This window comes from Siphateles boraxobius, unplaced genomic scaffold (assembly GCF_051911475.1).
Source record: "Siphateles boraxobius isolate OS27281-9 unplaced genomic scaffold, OSU_SipBor_1 24, whole genome shotgun sequence".
Lineage (NCBI taxonomy): Eukaryota > Metazoa > Chordata > Actinopteri > Cypriniformes > Leuciscidae > Siphateles > Siphateles boraxobius.
Window position 1 is genome coordinate 3,851,898 of NW_027508855.1, and position 22,863 is coordinate 3,874,760.

General features: G+C 37.7%; 1 protein-coding gene across 1 annotated transcript in view; it reads left to right on the forward strand.

Moving 5' to 3' along the window:
- Positions 1–22,863, forward strand: part of cacna1ba (calcium channel, voltage-dependent, N type, alpha 1B subunit, a) — a 137,017-nt gene that overhangs the window by 74,402 nt on the left and 39,752 nt on the right. The window contains exons 10-25 of the mRNA XM_077240844.1: positions 3,295–3,378; positions 3,741–3,959; positions 5,963–6,075; positions 6,419–6,531; positions 7,586–7,717; positions 9,920–9,992; positions 10,071–10,188; positions 11,028–11,095; positions 11,517–11,623; positions 12,620–12,682; positions 17,420–18,202; positions 18,601–18,785; positions 19,507–19,627; positions 20,909–21,038; positions 21,174–21,233; positions 22,310–22,416. Of these exons, the coding sequence (XP_077096959.1) occupies positions 3,295–3,378; positions 3,741–3,959; positions 5,963–6,075; positions 6,419–6,531; positions 7,586–7,717; positions 9,920–9,992; positions 10,071–10,188; positions 11,028–11,095; positions 11,517–11,623; positions 12,620–12,682; positions 17,420–18,202; positions 18,601–18,785; positions 19,507–19,627; positions 20,909–21,038; positions 21,174–21,233; positions 22,310–22,416 (2,476 nt within the window). The remainder of the gene's footprint in view (positions 1–3,294; positions 3,379–3,740; positions 3,960–5,962; positions 6,076–6,418; positions 6,532–7,585; positions 7,718–9,919; positions 9,993–10,070; positions 10,189–11,027; positions 11,096–11,516; positions 11,624–12,619; positions 12,683–17,419; positions 18,203–18,600; positions 18,786–19,506; positions 19,628–20,908; positions 21,039–21,173; positions 21,234–22,309; positions 22,417–22,863) is intronic.

A 22,863-nucleotide genomic window follows, 5' to 3' on the forward strand; every position in this document is an offset into this window, starting at 1 on the left:
GGTTGGAAGCGGAATTGTCCATTACCGCTGTCGTAAATAATTTAGCCTACCGCAGTCTACTGTCGAATGCGCACGCACATGCTCTCTGTTTATCCAGCACCGACTTTGGAATCAACAATGGCCACAGACAAGGTAGAGTATGATGCATGATTTTATGAAAGTATGATGTATTGCGACTTCACAAACGAGCAATTGTAGCAATTGTAATGCTTGCCGTAAAGCAAGTCAAATTAGTAGTTTTCTTATGTCTCATTAGAACTACAGAAACGCTACCCGATCTGGCAATCTTACATAGCGTGGATATATCAGATAAAGGACCGCAAAGCTGTGGCATAAGTGCATTTTACCATGTTACAACTTGATGAACCACTGAAACGATTTTGGAAACATTATTTTAAGGTAAAAAAATCTTACTTAGTGTTGCTTTAAATTTTTCCTCAGGGAGACTACAATGCACTGTCTGATGCAATACTGTAGTTGACAGTTGCATAGTTATAATTTTCTCTCTAAAATTATCAATTTTGTAAGTAAAGAAGTTCATAAAGTCATTACTGCTGTGCTGTTTGGAAACATCCGGTGTTGGAGCTTTCTTTTTCATTAATTTAGTATTAATTTACACTGTTTCGAATAAATACCTAGGGTTATGTTTGTTTTCTTCTAAAAGTGTTGAAAAATAAGCAGATCTAGCAGTTTTAAGGCCATTCTGTACGCAATCGTTGTCTCTTTCCACAAAATGTGAAAAAATTCTCTTTAGGACCCGAGTGTGCTCATTGTACCATGGTGTTGGACTATTTCTTTTATTCTTATTCAAGTGCAATGGAGCAACTGTGTCTAAAGTACTGGAAAAGAGAGAGTCAATCATTTCTGTTGCAACAACGAGTTCTTCTAAGCTATCTGGGATGCTGAAGAGATGAAACTGATCAGGAAGATTATTTATAAATCAATCTTTAGTGGCAGAAGTGATAGTTCTACCATATTTATAACACGGAGTCGGCATTGCAACCTTGGCTAAATTAAGTATACATGAGATTATATAATGATCTGAGATGTCATCGCTCTGCTGCAGAATTTCAACGGCATCAACATTGATTCCATGTGACAATAGTAGATCTAAAGTATGATTACACCAATGAGTAGGTCCTCCTGACACGTGTTGTCTAACTTCAATAGAGTTTAGAATGTCTGTAAATGCTAATCCATATGCGTCTTTTTCATTATCTACATGGATATTAAAATCACCAACAATTAGGACTTTATCTGCAGCCAGTACTAACTCTGATAGAAAATCAGCAAATTCTTTGATAAAATCTGTATGGTGCCCTGGTGGCCTGTATACAGTAGCCAGCACAAATGTCAAACGGATTTATCACTTACGCTAGATAACGTTACAGAAAGGACCATCACTTCAAAAGAATTATATTTTAACCTAGACTTCCGAGTAATACTGAAGATATTGCTATAAATTATAGCAATACCTCCCCCTTTTTCTTTTAAACGAGCCTCGCGTTTATAGCAGTAATATTGCGGGGTGGACTCATTTAAAGTAATGTAATTGTCTGGTTTTACCCAAGTTTCTGTATTACACAGCACATCTAGGTTAAGGTCTGTAATCATATCATTAACAGTAAGTGTTTTTGAAGAAAGGGATCGAATATTCAGCAACCCAATCTTTATCATTTGTCCATCTGCATTATATATTTTTTTATTTTTTGAACATCAATCAAATTTTTACCCTCAAATGGGTTTGGGAGTTTTTTGTATTTCCTAGTTCGGGGATCAGACAGAGTCTCTATGTGATGATATCTGGTGAAAGAGTCTCTGTGATTTATCTGACCTCAGTGACATGAGACAGCTAGCAGACGGTCGGTTTAGCCAGTCTGTCTGCTTCCTGACCTGAGCCCCAGATTGTCATGTTTGATCTCTAAGACTATGTGCCATAGAGAGAACTAGAGAGAAGAGCAGCACCATCCTAGGAGGGATGAATACCATCTCTTTTCAACAGGTCAGGTCTACCCCAAAACCTTTTCCAATTTGTCTATGAATTCTATATTATTTTGCGGACACCACTTAGACAGCCAGCCATTGAGTAAGGACAGTCTACTAAGTATCTCATCACTCCTTCGAACAGAAAGGGGGCCAGAGCAAATTACAGTGCCTGACATTGTACTTGCCAGTTCACAAACCTCTTTAATGTTAATTTTAGTGATCTCCGACTGGCAAAGTCGAACATCATTAGTGCCAACATGAATAATAATCTTAGAGAATTTACAATTAGCATTAGCCAGCACTTTTAAATTTGCTTTGATGTCAGGTGCTCTGCCTCCCGGCAAACATGTGACTATGGTGGCTGGTGGCTCTATTTTCACGTTCTGTGTAATAGAATCGCCAATAACTTGGGCACTTTCAACAGGATTCTCAGTGGGTGCTTCACTGAGTGGAGAGAACCTGTTTAATGTTGTTATCGGAACAGAAGAGCGGTGTTTTGTCCTGCGATTACAGCATCTCACGGTCATCCAGTTGCCCTGCTGCACGGGCTATACAGCCGGAACCGAACAATGTACGAGTTGACTAAGCTAGTCGCATTCAAAGCAGTATCTAAAGCCCTTGCATTGTTACTATCCTCAATTAAAGTTTGGATGCGTGTCTCTAGTTCTGAAATCTTCTCCGTCAGCCTGACTATCTCCCTGCATTTATCACATATAAAGCCCTCGGCGCTGACAGAGAAGGCTATACTATACATGTGACTTGAAGTGCAAATGACAATAATAGGAGAAGATATGACTCACCATGTTTGTTGACTGATCCTGCTCACCACAGTTGTTTGATGGACTTGAAAAGGCGCGAGCGCGCAAACGAAAAAAGACGGCAAACACGGATGGCAGATTAACAGGCTAGAGGGTGGCTAGCGCGTTTTGCAAACGATAGTGATTTATATTAAAGCTAGCAAAGACAGATCAATGTGATAGACAAAATTAGATAATATCAGATATCTGGTTGATGAGTACAATATATATTTAGCGATATAAAAAACAAGGAATGATAATAAATAGAGATTCAATACAGAAAGCTATACGGAGCTTACAGACGCACACCATACGGCAGCAAGACAGCAAGGCAGACCGGAGCCAAAGACAGTAAGCAGGCAGTCTACTAATACTCTAATGACTGGTATTTCACATGCAGTTGCAAAATTACATATAGTTAGTAGAATGTCTAAATAAAGTGTTACCTAAAAATATATGATTATAATTTATACTACTACTGTTTATTCACTTGCTTTCCAAAATTTTTTAGTATTGAAAAGAGCCAAGAAGAGCAAAAATGACCTCATTAATGCAGAAGAAGGAGAGGACCACTTCACTGACATCTCATCGGTTGGTAAGTTCTAGGCCTGATCCCTAGTGACCTTTGAACTCTTGGTGGACGTTCTCTCAAAATCAGCACAGAAAATGGGGGGAAAAAGCAGATCCAAACCAAATCAATGTATCGTAAAAATCACATCAGTGATGTTTTCATAAAAAAGAGAGGGGATAATGAATGGATAATGGATCAATCATCTGTGAGCTGTTGTGAACATCTGAAACAGTCTCTCTCTCTCTCTCTCTCTCTCTCTCTCTCTCTCTCTCTCTCTCTCTCTCTCTATCTCTCTCTCTATCTCTCTCTCTCTCTCTCTCTCTCTCTCTCTCTCTCTCACTCTCTCTCACTCTCTCTCCCTCCCTCCCTCCCTCCCTCCACCGCAGCTCCCCAAGGCTCTCCATTCACCCGTACAAGTGTGAAGAGCAGCAAGAACGAGAGCTCTTCGTACTTTCGCAGAAAAGAGAAGAGGTTTCGCTTCTTCATCCGACGTATGGTGAAGGCCCAGAGCTTCTACTGGACCGTTCTGTGTATAGTGGGACTGAACACACTGTGTGTGGCTATAGTCCATTATGACCAGCCTGACTGGCTCACATATGCACTGTGTAAGTGAACCGCATCTTTTAAACATCACTGCAGCTCTCTGGAGAATCACAGGTTTATGTGAACTATATTTGAAAATGGTTTAGGCACATTGGGAGTGATTTAAAAAACCTTAAAAAAATCAATGCAAAACAAGGGCTTTTAAGAACTATGCTCCTTGTATTTGCATTATTAATTGTTCAACTTAACTTACGATTTGACTCAAATTAGCTTTAGTTTTTAGCCTTTGAATTTGACATAAAACTGACCCTGTTGTTGTGACTGGGTTATGTTTCTTAAAGCACAACTGAAGTGAAGTTGAAGCCTTGAAACATGCACGGTTATCAATATGCTGATGTAATTTACACTGAAACAGGGAAACATGGCGGGACATATCAAGCAGCTCCTCCCCCTTTTAAAAATATCCATTAGCGTTCTATTTTCTTCAAAGAATCCTAAAAAAATATATCACAGTTTTTACAAATATATAAAGCAGCACAACAGTTTTCAACAGTCAGCATATTAGAATGATTTTTGAAGGATCATGTGACACTGAGGACTTTGCCATCACAAGAATAAATTGTATTTTAAAATATATTAAAATTAAAAACAATTATTTTAAATTGTAATAATATTCAAAAAAATAATGCCATTTTACTGTGTTTTTGATCAAATAAATGAAGCCTTGGTGAGCATAAGATACTTCCTTCTAAAACAAACAAACAACAAAATTTACTGATCCCCAACTTTGGAACATTAGTGTATATAGAAGTCACAATTATGTTCTGTTTCATTTCCCCTGTCACTGTTTGCCTGAGTTTTCATTCATTCATTAGTTGTCATGGTTCCTGATTAGTCCTCACCTTCTCCCTGTGCCATTAATATTCTTTATATATATATATATATATTATATCTAAGCCCTCAGTTTTCTTCAGTTTATGGCCTCACGGTAGTGAATGGTAAAGTTATGGTAATTGTGTTATATTTTGGGTTTATTAAAGTTATTCCTGATTATTCATTCTGTTTCACGCATCGTCTGTTGGATTGCTTATACAGCTCACTGTTACAATAGAAAATAAGTATAAGTATATTAAAACAGCCCTAAATAATCAAAACAAAGTGTGTGTCTCCTTTTTAGGATCCACATCCGGGGTGCAATCTGTTCTCACAAGTTAAATTTGTTAGTTTCAAGTCTACACATCATAGAGTCCCCTGTGCCAGATTGGTGCCAAAAATGACAAAAGAGCATTGCCCCACCTCCTACATTTACCTCCGCTTGCATGCCAGCTGCTACTTATCATTAACTGGCATTTAGCTGATGCTTTAATCCAAGGCATCCAAGTTATTGCAGTAACAACTCCCCCAAGAGATTTTAAGGTCACAATGTGATGGAGTTTATGATTTCCCCTTTTTAAGGTTAGAATGTGCAACCTTACATTTACATGCCCAGTTCTTTACCCATGAGACCACACCTTTCTGACTTATCATCGTTAGACCACTATGATGGCCGGGATGATTATTCTTCAGATTAATTATCTGTTATATTACTTTGAAACCTGTTATAGAAGCAACAAAGTATGAGGTAAAAAAGTGTCAGTAGGTTATTGCCTCTTTCACTATTGGCATGACTTAGGCGCTGATCACACCTAACGTGTTTTTCCATGCAAACACACACTAGAAGGATGTGTATGACCATTGTGCTCACCTCGCCTCCAAATGCGCTCGCCTCCATTGTATTGCGCCTATCTAGCCAGTGAGATTCTTTTCTCTTTTTTCCCATGTCAGAAATAAAAGTTCTCTATACTGCTTTTTAGCTATTTCAGTTATAGCATCATATCTCAAAAGCATGTATCGAGACTCTTGCATTATGTGCGGTGCTTTTTTAAAAACCATTTCTGAGCGCTGCGTCTTAGCATTTTAGATGCAAAGACGCGTTATGTGTGAACGGCCCCTTAATGGTCTTATATAAATGATAAGTGATGTGACTGACAAAGTCCTTTGTTAATTGTTTTCTTTGTTTATATAGATTTGGCGGAGTTTGTGTTCCTTGGTCTGTTTCTAATAGAGATGAGTCTGAAGATGTATGGCCTCGGGCCCAGGACCTACTTTCACTCCTCATTTAACTGCTTTGACTTTGCGGTGAGTAACGTGCCATCAAATACAAATGATATGCGGGACCAACTACGTGTTCCCTTTTCAGTCAGTGCCAGGGGTTCTGGTACCAAGACAATTCTTGTGTTTTTTTTTTGTAGGATAACTCAAATGCTAATTAAATATGATATATGATCACATTTATAATTATAATTTATCAAATTATTTCTACTGGCCATCCGTCCTGGGTCTCTCCCTGCCTACAGTACGTTATGCTGGCAAAGGCTCCAGCATCCTCAGACCCTAAATAGGACAAGCGGTTTGGAGAATTGATGGATAAATGGATAGCATTGCTTAAATGCTTTAAATGCTGTCTTTGTTCTTTTTTTAGGTGATTGTGGGTAGCATTTTCGAGGTGATCTGGGCAGCCGTAAAACCGGGAGCCTCTTTTGGCATTAGTGTGTTGCGAGCACTGCGTTTGCTGAGGATATTCAAGGTCACCAAGTAAGAGATCGTAATCCTCTGTGTTTATCTGTGGTGCTTTGCAGATCAATGTCCTAAATTGATCAAATTTATACCAAGATATGGTTGAATGCTTGATTCTGTTTGGTTCACAGTTTCAAATAAAAGGATTAGTTCACTTTAAAATGAAAATTAGACTGTGATTTAGTCACCCTCAAGCCATCCTAAGTGTATATGACTTCTTCTCTCGTACGAATACAAGTAATATTAAAAAATATCCTGGCTCTTCCAAGTTTTTAATGGCATGGGATTGCAACCAACAGATTGAAGCTCAAAAAAGTGGATCTATCCATCGTAAATGAATTCCAAATGGCTCCTGTGGGGTAATAAAGGCCCCCTGCAAAACAATGAGTTTGTGTAAGAAAAACATTTATATTTAACACGTTACAAAGTAAAATTCTAGCTTCCGGCCAAGCTGCTATTCGCAGTGTACTTGCCCCTAAAGCGCAACTTATATAAATTTATGACGTCGTAAGTAGCGTAGTGTGCCTTGGCGTAGCGTAAATATCAGCAGTACGTCGCATTACCCACATAAGTTGCGCTGAATCCATATGTTCGTTTGGCCGGAAGCTAGTTATTTTACTTTATAAAGTTTTAAATATTAATATGTTACTTACACAAACTCATCGTTCGTTTACGATGGATGGATGCACGTTTTTGAGCTTCAATCTGTTGGTTGCAATCCACTGCCATTATAAAACCTGGAAGTGCCAGGATATTTTTTAATATAACTCCAATTGTACTCGTCTAAAAAAAGAATGTCATATACACCTAGGATGGCTTGAAGGTGAGTAAATCATGGGCTAATTTTCATTTGAAAGTGAACTACTCCTTTAAGTTTCCAAAGACACTAGTCAAGGAAATTGGACAGAAATGACAGAAAAGTTTAGATTTTTGATTAAAGTGGAAAAACTGTCTCTGAATTAGGGTGGGAAAAAACATAATTAATATACCTGAGGAGTAACAAGCCTTCCAATTCCTTATGTGGCTGTATTAATGCTGTAGTTATTGTAGTTATTATGGAATGTTTCTGTAGGTATTGGAACTCGTTGCGTAATCTGGTGGTGTCTCTACTCAACTCAATGAAGTCCATCATCAGTCTGCTGTTCCTGCTGTTCCTCTTCATCGTGGTGTTTGCTTTATTGGGGATGCAGCTCTTTGGAGGACAGTAAGTACTGCACATCATCTAGTGCATGTTCTTGCTTTTGTTTTTGCTTTAGGTTTTACACTGCCAACTTTTACAAGTCCCAGAATAGCTTATCATGCAAAAGTAAACAAAAAGTTCTCTAGAATTAAACAACGGAGGTTATTAATATAACCATAAACAAAATTTGATGATTGGTGTTCGGATAACAGGGGCTTGTGTTTTAAAGTTTTAGTGGTTAGTTTCTCATTCTAATTGATTTCATGCTCTCAGCAGCCAATAATTTACTGCACAAACAAATTGTGGATGGCAAAAACCATGGTTGTACGTGAATATGTATTTAATGGCTATTGACAGACTAGATTCTATCGAGAGACAGAGGAATTTGTGCCAAAATACTGTCAACATAAGATATGGGAAGAATTTCTCCTCCTTACATAAACCTATTTAATTGGTTGTCCTTATTATACACAATTATATGGTTAGTTGCATTTTATTATGTTTGTTTTTTCCCTCCTCTCTGTAATCAGAACAGACCTGTGATATGCCCCACTTTTGGGTTGTGACCAGTTCCAGTTGAGAACAGCTGATCTAGGCCCTTTACTTTTCAGAGCAATTGTGTGATGTACTTTTCACCAAAATTGATAAATCATCCATTGACGTGGAAAAAAACTGCCCATTGTTTACGTTCCTCTCTGCATAAGCATCTGTAACTCTTCCAAGCCCTGCCGTTTCCTTTACCCCTCAGCCACATGTTAACAAACATGACTGAGCTGATCCAGACGGCGCAAGTTTTGATTTCTCTGTTCCATGAATTATTAATCCTATGCTACAGCAGAGGAATTGGCTTTACCCACGCTTCCCATGAGTTAAATATCAGCTTAGATGCGCAAACATGCTGTCATGTGATCTACTTTAATGAGAAAAGTGCTAGATAAACAAATAGGCTGTGCGAAATGAGAAAATATTATTTTTAACATAACAATGTGAAGATAGCTGCAGGAGAGACTATTCCCCCCTGATGGTGAAGATGTGAAGTCTTTCCAGATTTTGTGCCTCTCTGTTACTCGATTGCAGCTCCATAGCGCATTAATATTTAAGACTGTAGATGGACATAATAAACTGACTGTCTGATCCATGAAGTCATTATCTGGGCTGGATGAAAAAGACGGTGTCATATGTTCAGTTGTGAAGCACATCGGAGAGCAGAGCTGCTGAAAACAATGAGACCAGATAAGACATTCTCACTTTTAGAATGTTTAATATTGCTCTCTCTCTCTCTCTCTCTCTCTCTCTCTCTCTCTCTCTCTCTCTCTCTCTCTCTCTCTCTCTCTCTCTCTCTCTCTCTCTCTCTCTCTCTCTCTCTCTCTCTCTCTCTCTCTCTCTCTCTCTCTCTCTCTCTCTCTCAAACCAGGTGGAACCCTACGTAAAAAGTAATGTTTTTGTCCTCACTCAAGGTGAAAATGCTGAGAAATGACACTATCACAGTCAATCAAAACACATTTGATAATTAATATGTAGCTATGAGGATTTAGAACCAATGAGATTCCAATGTGTGTGAGGCTTTCTAGCACTTCACAGCATAAATAAAAGTCAAAAGATCGCTTTTATCACCATTATGAAAGTTATACAAACAAATGGAGTATGAAAGTTATATGAAATCACATGACAGTATGCGATTGATATGTCACTGAATATAGAAATCACATTTTGAATACAGAAATACATTTTTTCACTTGTTTATAATCATTATTAACTTCAGTTTTCTTCATTATATTGTTATTGGACAATTTTCTTGCAATAAAATGAGAAACGGTGTTTGGGCGAAAAAAAGAAATTACTTTTATTTTCCAGAATAACAAAAACAAGCCCTTGGTTGTGAAATGTTTCTTCTCTCTTCTTAAGCATTCCTCTACATTCTGTAGTAATGAGGCCCCTGCATTGCCCATGAGAGTGTACATGGAGGAGAATGGTGAAGAAGAAAGCATATTTATTATGTTTTTGTTATTAACTCCAAAGATGCAGAGAGGAGAGCTCAGCTCAGCTTTTATTTGCAGATGAAACATTATTATTGGAACATATCAATCCCGTTTTTGCTGTCTTTGTGAGCAAACAAATTGAAAAAAATGAAAGATTTTGAAATTAGAGCAAAACTGGCTCCTACTATAAGCATACACATGAGAATCATCCAAACAAAGGATTCACAGCTCATCATCTCTCTTCTAGGTTTAATTTTGAAGATGAGACCCCGACTACCAACTTTGACACATTCCCAGCTGCTATCCTGACAGTGTTTCAGGTATTGACCATCTGGTGATATGTGTCTAAAGGCTCTCGTTTGATATTTGTATTTCCATAATGTATTTTATCTTGTCAGATTCTGACAGGAGAGGACTGGAATGCAGTGATGTATCATGGTATCGAATCCCAGGGAGGAGTGCACCGGGGAATGTTCTGCTCTGTGTACTTCATTGTGCTCACACTGTTTGGAAACTGTATCCTTTATATAGAACATAGGACTGTCGTTGAATTGAATACTTTTTAATGGCCTAATTTTATTGAGTAAAATAAACTACATAATATGTACAAATGACACTCATCGTAAAATATAAAGCCCTTCGTATTATATGTATAAACTAAAGACACCATAGAGAGGTAGATTTCTGCAACAGTGCTCTTTATTAATGTCCCCCCCAAAAAACCATATTACTCTGTTTAAAAAAAAAAAAAATTAGAATGCACAGGTAATGCAAACACTTAATAATTAAATAAGTAAATGAATAATAAATAAATAACTTCGCCCATAGTTAGGATTGAAATTATGTGTAAAGTTGTTTTTGCTACTGATTTGTAAATAATATTTTCATATGAAAATGTTTCTCCATTTACTGTTAAATATGTGCTACTGTACATACAGCTATATGCATTTTATGTGTGTATTTAGTATTTTAGAAATCAAACAACAGAATGAAGCACTTGTAATGTCAGATTGAATTTAAGAGTTTGGGGTTGGTGAGATTTTTTTGAGTAGAAGTCTCTTATACTCGCCAAGGCTGCATTTATTTGATCAAATACAGTAACATAAGTTATAATGTAAACTATTATAATCATTTAAAATAACTGTTTACATCTAATCATTCCTTTAATATTTTTAATACATTCTAAATGTTATAATTTTAAGTAATCCTTGCTGAATAAAAGCATTAATTTCTCAAAAATAAAAATCATACTGCCCCCAAACCTTTGAACGATAGTATATAAGGACAACCTGAATGTTTGACTATTTTATTAGATTTCCACTTTCACCCCAATTCCTTAAAGTACATTTGATCAGACACTCTCCTAAATGTATTTTTGGCCATTGCTGTTGATAACCTTGCCAATGCACAAGAACTCACCAAGGTTGGTTTTGCATATTTAGGTCCTACATATGGGCATATCTACATACAATGGCAATACTTAACTTCTGGCACTGTCACACTGTACCAGTCATCCGTACCTGCATGAGTCTCACATGTTGTGTGCACAGAGTGTGTGATCCCATCGCTATGCACTGATAGTTTTATTAGTTTAATAAGACTGCCTGTAAGGGTTATTTTGATCTGACTGATGTTTGCCTTGGTCAATAACTCAAGGCAATGAAGCATTCAGCCCATTATGGGATTTACAGCCTCACGTAAAGATAGCATCTACAGTATGGGGTCGTAAGGCTCCTGGGACATCACTATTTTGATTTGTTGATGCTATCCACGGTGCTTTGACATGGGATGCAAATTTATACTTATCTGTCATTCTGTGTTTCTCTGTCTTACTCCTCTCTCAGGATGAGGAGGAGCAGGAGGAGGCCATCAATAAGAAACTGGCTCTGCAGAAAGCCAAGGAGGTAAAGGAGGTCAGCCCCATCTCGGCCGCTAACATTTCCATCACAGCGTAAGTCAGAGGGCATTAAACCTGAAGTCAGGGTACTGCCCTCCCCTTTCACTAACCCTTTGTTAAACCTGTCAATCACCCCATCATGTCCTTTCATTGCTTTTTTGTGTCCCAAGAATCCTGTTGGTCTCTGTAAGTAGATTTCTGAGTGTTAGTTATTTTTGTTATTTTTCTGTTGTCACTTTTATTTGTCTCTGTTAGGACTCCATTTCTTTGTGCAGTTGGTCCTGCACCCATAGTTGGTTGTCTTTAGACAGAAATGGCACGTATACTTAATTCAACCAGCCTGTGTGGAAATCTAAAGATTTCTTTTGATGCTCCCTTTCTAACTGTGTACTTACTTAATTAGTTTGATTGTTGTTAGACACCAATTAATGTACAGTGAACCAAATGAATCATGCCATCAAAATCTGATTTAGTTCTTTTTTAGTTGCAATCTAACCTAAATTGGTTGTTTAACTGTTGTGAATGTGGCAATCTGATGTAAATGAAGTATTACAAACTTTGATCAACCACAATTCTGAATTTTGGGGAAACATATCATTTCCAATATCAATTGTAGTTATGGCCCTGAATATGATTTTTTGAGGATCTTGTAGAAATTCTTTCTGATTTTTGTAGTATTTTGATTGAGTTAACATTGATATATTATATCTTAATTATGAAAGACATTTTTTCCCAGTGTTAAAAAGTCAATTTATTATATTATTGAATAGAGTAATATTATAATTAATTAATTGAATGTAATATAATTTATTAATTTAATCAGTTTTAATGCACCTGGAATTTGAATGTCTTTCTTAATACTGTAATGCCTTCTCGCCTGTTTTGTTTTTCATTCTGTTTTGAAGTCGCACTATTGTTGATATGTACTTCCCATTGAGTTGGGTGGAGTTAGAGTCAGAGTGATTGACAGCTGTAGTCCCTGTACACTGACTCCACCCCCACCAAACTATTTCTTTCCCCTCTGATGGTTTTTGTTTTTGGCATATGCAGTTTTATAAGGCCAATTCCCGGTGCTCTTTCATGCAGCTCCTCCAACTCCAGCTCTCATTCACCGTGAGTTAATTTACTCTCTGTTCAAATCTCCTCTCCTCCTCTGTCCCAGCTCACTGCTCTTATATGATGCCAGACAGCCGAACTAGTCTCGCTGACCAGAGTCGTTCACAGTGTAGCTCATAGTGTAACAGATGACTGAGGAAATATTGCATATGGGTCATAAGAAACCATTAAGAATACAATGAATAAAGGGTAACATTTAAAATGGCTTTCTTTTCTTTCTTTAATTAAAATCATTTTAAATGTTAAAATGTCTTGTTAATGAAAGCTATTGTAAAGTGTTGCTGTGAGAAAGTACAAGTGTGGACTTTAAGTAAACTATCAGTGTTAATCTGCTTCAGTTTACTGCAACTTCATCAGTGGATGAATTACTTTCTTTTGTAACATTATGTTTGGCGTATTTCTTTAGCTAGCGAGTCAGACAAGTTTCTGGATACTAGATTAACTGTTCGCTGGGCTCTTTGGCTGTTGGCATTGAGCCCTATTCTGAGAAGTGGCCGTCTGTTTCCCACTGAGCATCACTACTAGAGCTTCTGCTACTGCTAGTGCCTAATGAGTCAGCACTCCTGTCAGACTCACGCACGCACGCATGCACACACACACACACACACACACACACACACACACACACACACACACACACACACACACACACACACACACACGCACACGCACACACACTACGCACTCATACAATTAAATAGAATATATGGAATTAGAACCACAGAAGTTGGCTCGTCAATCTTTTAAGAAGCTAAAATTTTAAAGACATTTGTGTTCAAGCTAGTGATAGATGAATTACTTTATTTAATTAGTCTTTGATGCTTTAAAGGAACAGTTTACCCTAAAATGAAAAGTTGTTCATCATTTACTGACTCTCATATCTTTCCAAACCTGTATGACTTATGTTCTTCCAAGGAGCCAAAAAGGTGATTTTTTTTTCACATTATAAAAGTCAATGAGGACTGTCGCTGTTTCAAGACAACAATATAATTAAAGTTATAGCACTAACTTTATGTGAGAAACAGACAAATTAAGGTGTGTTGCCTGATTTTATCATGAATTATCATTATTATTCGCTGGAGGGGATACATTTCTGTAAACTGTTTACTGCAAAATCATTGATTCATTTTTTTGTTGATTCTGAGAACCCGATCAGTCATCGGCTGAATCCGAAATCACCCCCTATACCCTCAAATAGGGCGTTATTTCAGGGGACAGCCATTTGTAGTGGTTTCCGAAACCATAGTGGATGTTATTGAGTGCACTTATTCAATCCCACATTGCACTGCAACAACGAGTGTAAAATCGATGTATGCTCAACGGCTGTCCGAATTCGCTCACTCCTTTTCATTCACTCCTTCAAGTGAACAGTATTAGTGGACTAACGTAGGCAATAGTGAATGAGGGTTTAGGGGGCGATTTCAGATTCAGCCATCAGGTCCATGAATGAATCATTCTTTTCCATTAATCGATTGATCTAGTGCACAAAACAGGTCTGAATGATTCATTCATGAATTTGACATTAATACTTCTCTGATGTACTCGAACTTATAATGTCAAGATTATGTCAGTAACAATTAAAAGTCTGTCTGTTTCGTGCACAAAAGCTGCCATATGGCTTCAGAAGATTTGAAATATAGCACAAAAGTGATTTGAAATATCATTATTGTGCTTTTATGGTTCATTTTGGGACTTGTCAGCCCCAGTCCTCATTGATTTTCATTATATTTAAAAGAGTGACTAGAACATTAAACATTTGTGTTCCACAGAATAAAAAGTCCTATGGCTTTGTAACTAAATGAGGGTGAGTGAATGATGACAGATTTTTTTTTAAAAATTTTTAATTTTTTTTATAGCTATTCCTGTAATGGTTCAGTTTAAACAGTACTAAAGATTTTAGCATTGTAGAGATTCTGGATAAGTCTGCCATCATCTCACTTCTCTCCACTGTTTTGTACATTCTTTAATTTTTCCACCATTTGTTTTCTACTATCTGTCTTTGATACATCTTTATTCCTTTCTGATTTTCTTGTCAAATGTTTGTCTTCTAACTTATTTTCTGTGGCACTGTGGGAACTATTAGCGTGTCCGTGTGTATCTGTGTATTTCACTGTGTGCTGTATGTGTTTTAGGAGTTATGTCTGCTCCCCTGCACATCACTTCTTGAGGTAATGGTACAGGGCATGATTAATTCTACAGTACATGAATGGACGTACTTTGATCATCTGTATGACAAAAGACTAATACTCATTCACAACGCACCTCATAGTGTTTGACAATGTGGACTATATGGGACATTCCAGAATCTTGCCCCACATTCATACATATACAGTATGTCAATGTTAACCTATGATTTCATTTTTAACCCTTGGCCAGCCGTAAAAAAATCATTCATCGATAACATTTCACTCCTTGCACTCTAAAGCTGTTGTAAGCATTTTTAGTCAATACCACACTTAACATTCAGAGTTTGATGAAGCTGTAAATGTTTTTTATTAGCCAGAGACTTGGCAAGTTAGCAAAGCTTGAGCGATTAGCCAGAAGGTTGCAAGATAAATAAAGCTAGCTAATAAGATAGCTAACATTGTTTACAGCAGCTTTAAAGTACCATGTTGTAGCAAGATGAGAACATCTCAGTCGTTATTTTTGTTAAGTATGTTAATATTTGATAGAAAAAGGGGAATATCAGAACTGTGGCGTAGTGAGTAGTTCACATGCTCTGACACATGAGCCTTAGAGCATTTTTTTTTTTTTGGTCTCTCTGCTACCTATTATTAATAACATGGCCAAAAGTCAAATAAACAGAAAAGGGAAATGATTAACACACCATGAGATTCTGTCATACTGTAAAATCAGAGAGTTTACACTACCTCGTCGTGCTAGTCCAAAAGAGGTACCTCAGGACTGATTCACACTGCAGTCAATAATGTATGATAATAAGTCTCTCCACTCTCTCCCTGCCTCAGAGAGCATTCTCTTTCCCATCACCCGTCACCTTGCTGTAGTTCACTCATCACGCCTGCTCTCTGGTACACGGCCTGCCTGCTAGAGGTGTGCTCAGAAAAAAGTGATGTGGAGAAGAGAGAATTTTAGATGTGTTACTTTTCCCCAGCTCAATCTTTTCCTTTACTTTTCTTTACTTGTCTTGATTCATATTATTTTCATGCTAACTAACTGGATAAGAAATAAGGTGAAATATAGGAGATTTCTGTCATTATTTGATCTCTCACGTCGTTCCAAATCCACATGACTGGCTTTGTTCCGAGGAAAAAATTTACACACACGCACGCACGCACGCACGCACGCACGCACGCACGCACGCACGCACGCACACACACACACACACACACACACACACACACACACACACACACACACACACACACACACACACACTGTTCAAAAGTTTGGGGTTGGTAAGATTTGTTTTAAATGTTTTTGAACTGATTGTTGTTACTCACCAAGGCTGCATTTGTATGATCAAAAATACTATCAAATATTATAATATAAAATATTATAATAATATTGTAACAGTAACAATTTATATTCTAATATGCTGATTTAGTGATCTAGTAATATTTCTCCTTATTATCAATGTTGTAAACAGCTGTGCTGCTTAATGTTTTTGTTGAAACCATGTTGCTTTTTTATCTTTAATGAATAGATTTATTTTTCATTTGAACAATTTGCAATAAAAATGTTTTGTAACATTATAAATGTATTTACTGTCACTTTTGATTACTGTCATTGTAGAAGAAAAGTATTAATTTAAGAAAATTAAATGTACTGACCCCAAACTTTTAAACCTTCATTTAGTTCATTAGAGAGAAAAAGTAAATAAGTCAGATTCATGAGTGAATCATTCTTTTAAGTCGAATCTCAGTGAATTAAAATGTAATTCTCCTTTGGTGTTCCATGGAAGAACAGGTTTAGAATGAGATGGGGGTGATTAAACAATGACAAAAGTTATTTTGAGAGTAAACTACTCCTCATAAGGTAGGAATAGATATTAAGTCATTGAACCTGGCAAACCCCTCTAAATATTCTACACTTGTTGTGTACCGCAGGTGTAGGATGCTTGATTAAACTTCATTACCCAAACCATTGTTCACAAACTTTTGCAGGATGAGTAAAGCATGACCATGACTAATCTTTGTAATCTGGCATCCATAAAGACCTTCTTTTTATTTATTCAACAGTATTTATCCAGTCCTCGAATCTGCTTGGACAAACACCATTCCAAGAACACTAATATTTTGTCCAGTAGCACTGGAACTCTTCACTATTTATATCACTCCGCATTTCTATTGTAGTTGAAACCAGCTCATTTGAGTCAAGACCCAGAAAAGGTACCAGTCAGAGTTAAGACAGAATCCACATGCTCCCGTATCTTCATGGTCTTGGTCCTCATCCTCATTTCTAAATCCAAGACTATATTTTCATGGTCTTGGTCCTCAAGTCATAGTCCAAGGCCATATTTTCGTGGTCTTGGTCTTGTCATGGACTCGGGAGAATGAACTTGTCTCAACTACAACGCTGTTAGATTGTGTAAGTTGCAGCCATCCAAAATTAAGCCCAATTTTCAAATCAATTAGAATTTTTAAGTGATAGCAAACGCAAAATCACCGTCATGAAAGGGGGTCTCGACATGGATGGAGACTAACGTCAGCACGTTATTTAAATTTGTCTGTCTGAGGCTAATAGATTTGTTTCCTTAAATCTTCTCTTCACTAGTAAAGAACAGCAACGTTCTCTAAAGATGATGTCCGTTTGGGAGCAGCGCACCACCCAGATTCGGAAGCATGTGCTGGCCAGCAGCGAGGCATTGTACCAAGAGGAGCTCAACCCCAGACTGACTTCCAACCTCCACCTCCGCCCTGACATCAAAACCCACCTGGACCGGCCTTTGGTGGTGGAACCTCACTGTGACGGCCGCATTAGCCCTAACAGAGGCTGGGACAAACCCCAGAATTTGCAAGGGGAGGGTGGCACGCCGGAGGAACGAGTCCCCTCTGGGATGGAGCCCCCGCAGTCCCATGCACCGCGCAAGCACCACCGTCACAGGGAGCGTCCCTCCAATGAGACCAATGAAAACGGTGACAGCGGGCATGGCAAAGAAGGCCGGCATCACGTCCATCACAGCCGGAGTAAGGAGCATGATGGGACGCGGTGTAAGGAGGGGAAGGGCGAGGGGGGCCGCAGACATCACCACCAGAGCTCAGTGGATGAGGGAGTGGGAGGTGGGGAGAGAGAACACCGTCACCATCACTCCCACAGGCATAATAAGGAGGGCAATGGGGTGGTCAGTGCTGGGGGGAAGAGCGAACGGCGGTCCAGGCAGAAGGAAGGCTCACGATCAGGAACAAGAGAGGGAGAGAGGTGCTCCAGGGGGGAAAACGGAGGTAATGGAGGGAGGAGGCGGCACAGGCCGCGAACCAGTAAAGCTCAGTCCACGCTGGAAGGAGAGGAGCAACAAGAGAATAGAGAGAAGGAGGAGGGCAAGTCTGCCAGTCACAGGTAAAACTTTCTTCTCAAATAGTTTTTAAAAGATGTACATTTTTTAAATTATTTCTTAGTTTATTAGCACATTTGTTCTAAAGTTTACAAAGAAAACTGAACCATGTTCCACTAGCTACGACACTAGTGAACATATTTGTATATTTTTAAATTATTTCTTAGCTTGAACAGCACATTTGGTCCCAAATTGTTCAAAGAAAACTGAACCATTTGCTGAACCAGTGATCTTATTAGTATATGAGCAATGATGCCTCTAGATGTATTCCTCTGAATGTATTTGAATGAGAATGATTTATTCAGTTAAAAGATTAGTTCAGAAATACTGAACAGTCTTTTCAGTTCAGAGTCTTTCATGACTAAAAATCAAAGTGTAAATTTGGTTTGACTCCCTGCTCCAGGCACATGGACATGGGAGGAGATTCATTGGCTATAAATCCCCATCAGTCTTCAGTTGGGAACCGATGGTGTCTTGAGAAACCAGAAGACTCGGACAACAGGCGAAATATTGGTCAGACTGGAGGAATGGGCACGCACATACCTGTGACCATCACATCTCCCCCAGGAGAAACGACCCTTATTCCCAGTTAGTATTTCTCATATAGCCATATCAGGTCATGATGGCTAATTTTAACTCATTTTACACTCACTTTTGTGTGCCACTTTTTCAAGGGTCTTAAAGGGATAGTTCTCCCAAAAATGAAAATTATGTCATTAATTACTCACCCTCATGTCGTTCCAAACCCGTAAGACCTTCGTTCATCTTCGGAACACAAATTAAGATATTTTTGATGAAATCCGATGGCTCTGGGGGGACTCCATTTACAGCTCTTTAATTAACACTTTGAAGGCCCAAAAAGGTAGCAAATACATTGTTAAAATAGTCCATGTGACTACAGTGGTTCAAACCTAATTTAATGAAGCAACGAGAATACTTTTTGTGCACCAAAAAAATAAAATAACGACTTTATTCAACAATTTCTTCTCTTCCGTATCAGTCTCAGACGCGCGTTCACGAGAGCACCAGTGTTTAAAAAATAAATATATTTTTTAAAAATATATGCTTGTGGTGATGACCAGGAGTGGGCGTTCTGACATATGACCCCTAAACGCAGGGCTGTGTTTACAAGCAGAGGAAGACGTACACGAGGTCACGCATGTGTCGTGGTGCTCTCGTGAACGTGCGGGTGAGAAACGAAATGAGGGTGAGTAATTAATGACAGAATTTTCATTTTTGGGTGAACTAACCCTTAAACACTGAAAACCAATGTTGGTCTAACAAAAGTGACATTTGTTTGTCTTCTCAGTGAACAGTATAGACAGCGAGACGATGCCCATGACTGAGAAGAATCTGGAGGATCTGAACCAGAGCAGTACTCGTCCCATCCTCCCTTTCAGCTCCATGTTCATCTTCAGCCCAAACAATCCGTGAGTCTGTGTGTGGCAGTTCTAGGGAACATGTCTGAATAAACTTTCAAAACCATGTGTATTTGAACATTTATTTCCAGTGCAATGTCACAAATGCTGTTGTTAAAGCATTGAACCAGAAATATCCCTTCAACAATTTTTTTCGGTTGCATGACAGTAGCTTACATATAAAAAAGGCTTTCCAGTAACAAACTATTTTTTTGTCAACAAGTAGCAGTGTAGCATGGGACAGTCAAGTGAGGATATCAAGTAAACAGTCAGATAATATGCTTGCCTTCAAGTAGTGTTCAGACATCAAACAGTAGCCTCAGACTTGTAGCTCATTTTAAAGTCACGATGAAATGGAAGTAGCAACAGACATTTTCCATATTGTGAGGTACATCCAAGTGAAACAGAATATTTAAAAAAAGAAAAATATATGAGGCTGGTACTTCTATCCATCTTTTGTTGATTGGATGGAAGCAGATCTTGTTGTGAATTGTAAGAAAGGGGCGTGGTTTCAGCAGGCTAAATGATTAGAGAAGTCCAGCATTCGTCACCAGAGAGAAGTCTGTCATTTCACCGGAAGATTAAATTATGGTATTTTGGTTAAAACTTATTAGGTAAAAAAAAATATGAAACATGCATGGATAAATCATTCACAATAAGATGAATAACATGCATATAGAAAATATATTGAAAACAGAAAATACAGTGAATTTTCATTTCATGCCGACATTGATAGTTGCTCCTACTGTAAATTATGAGTAGCAAAGTAGCTTCCTTAACACTGGTGAGTGGCTTCTTAAACTTTCACATACAGCGTTTGTAGATTGCACCTGGCAAACCACCAATAAATTCATATCTGCAAACGTTTTGCTTATTACTTGTCTTAAACATCCCTAAGAATGATTGTAAAGTTTGATTGTGTGTGTTTAAGGTGAACTCTTTAAGATCTTTTGAGTCTAAAAGGCATCCAACCACATAAACTGCCACGTAAAGCTGTGTTTTTAATGGGCAATTGCCAAATGCAGCTGTCCCCCATGGCTCTGTTGGTGTAACAATATAGGATTAGATTTATTTTACTATATATTAATGCCACAAGAGTGTTAACCTGACCGTGTTATTATTATTGAATTAATCGTTGAACTCTCAGACCTTGCCTTGGCCTGCATGAAAATATGAATTATCGGTGGTTAATTAAATGTATCTGTCTGTAGATTTAAAGTAATGCGTAGGTGTCAGACTTCATTATGTTATTGCCTTCAGCCTCACTCTCATAGTGTGTGTTTTTTTGTGCAGGGTGAGGCGTCTGTGCCATTACATTGTGAGTCTGCGCTACTTTGAGATGTGCATCCTGGTGGTCATTGCCATGAGCAGTATAGCCCTGGCTGCGGAAGACCCAGTCCTAGCCAATTCTCCTCGGAACAATGTGAGTTGCTCATATGTTTCGTCTGTGCTGGCCTTGCTGTTTAAAGTCAGATTTTATCAGTATTTGACCTCATTTTCCAATATGTCCGAAATGACTGATGATAATCTGATGATCATTTTACTCTTCGCTTCATAGGTCCTAAAGTATTTGGACTATGTCTTCACTGGTGTTTTCACATTTGAGATGGTCATTAAGGTAATTTAATGGTACATTACAGTGTTTAATTTGATATCTCACAGGAGACGTGATCCAAAAGTCCTTTTATGAACTGAGATGGGGATATTTGGTGCCAGTCTCTCAAGTCAAGACACTTTTATTTATATATCGCTATTTACAATACAGATAGTTTCAAAGCATCTTTACAGTGATAACAGGAAAATAATGAACCAAAGTTTGTTTCTGCTGTACAGCAGATCTAGAAGAAAATAGTGTCATAGTCCATCTTAAGTAAGTTAAGTCAGTGATGGTTAATTTTTGTTGTAAAAAGTTATTAATTTAGTTAATATATATATATATATATATATATATATATATATATATATATATATATAGCCACCGAGAAAACAGTGATGTCATCATCCAGCTCAGTTCAGTTCTTATATAATGATGTCAATGCAGGCAGATCAATAATATTGTTGAATATTAAGTGCCCTCAATTAAGCAAGCACATTGTGAAGACCCATTTTTATATCAGGCATGTTGCAAACTCTGTATTTTCATAAATTACTAGTCAGGGTTTGTCTGATCAACTGGTCAACTAGTTGGTCTAATTAAGATGGTTCACATAGGACATGTTCTTGTGTTCATAAACAGTTAGATGGAGTGCAACAGGGCACTTGAAATACATCTTGAGACACATTTTTAAAAACTGAACTGATATATTTAAAAAAAACGCAACACTAATGGGGCAAGACATAAACAAGAAGTTAGTATCAAATAACTTGTATTTCAGACAAAGTTTGAAAAGTTATTTTGTATTTTTTTTGCTCTTCAGTACAGTAACTGACAGACTTTTAACAAATAAATCGGTTAAATATCTATAACATTTTATTGTACCAAACAGTCATATTCTTGACAATAAAAGACTTACTAGGAGTCTGTATAATAATGGGAACGTTGCTCACAGAGAGCAATATGAAGTTTATCAGTAATTGTCTAGATATGATTTGTTACAGGCAATTTGTTACAGAAAAAGTGCTTTGATGGCTGTAGTGATGGGTCGAGGTTTTACCCTCAATAATCTTTCATATTTATGCTTCTCCTTTGAAAAGATGGTGGATTTGGGTTTATTGCTGCATCCTGGTTCCTACTTCAGAGATCTATGGAATATTCTGGACTTTATTGTGGTCAGTGGTGCACTGGTGGCATTCACATTCTCGTAAGTTACCTTTTATTTACAAAAACCTACACAAATCCCTATAACCCCTATAGCTCACTAAAAACTTTACTTAAGCATGTTTGAATTTTTATCATTGATCTTGACTAAAATACTTTGTTTCACTAAAAAACTTGACTAAAATACTTTTGTTTAATTTGAGTCACCTATTAGAATATTATTTTTTCTTTGTTTTAAAGGTTTTACTCTACGCACATTCCCACAGTGTGACAAGAGTGTCTTTGTCTATCTTTGTATTTCACATTCAAAGCTTGACATTTATTATGTTAAATTTCTCTCATTCATTATTCCTCAAGAAAACTAAGCTTTGATTAAGGTGTTTGCCAACTCCCACTGATCCACTGACCTTCCTTTTTTCTCTCAGAGGTGTGGGTCAGTTGACATCACTTTATTGCACTTTTGAGAATGCGGTCTCAAAAAGTGTGTGTG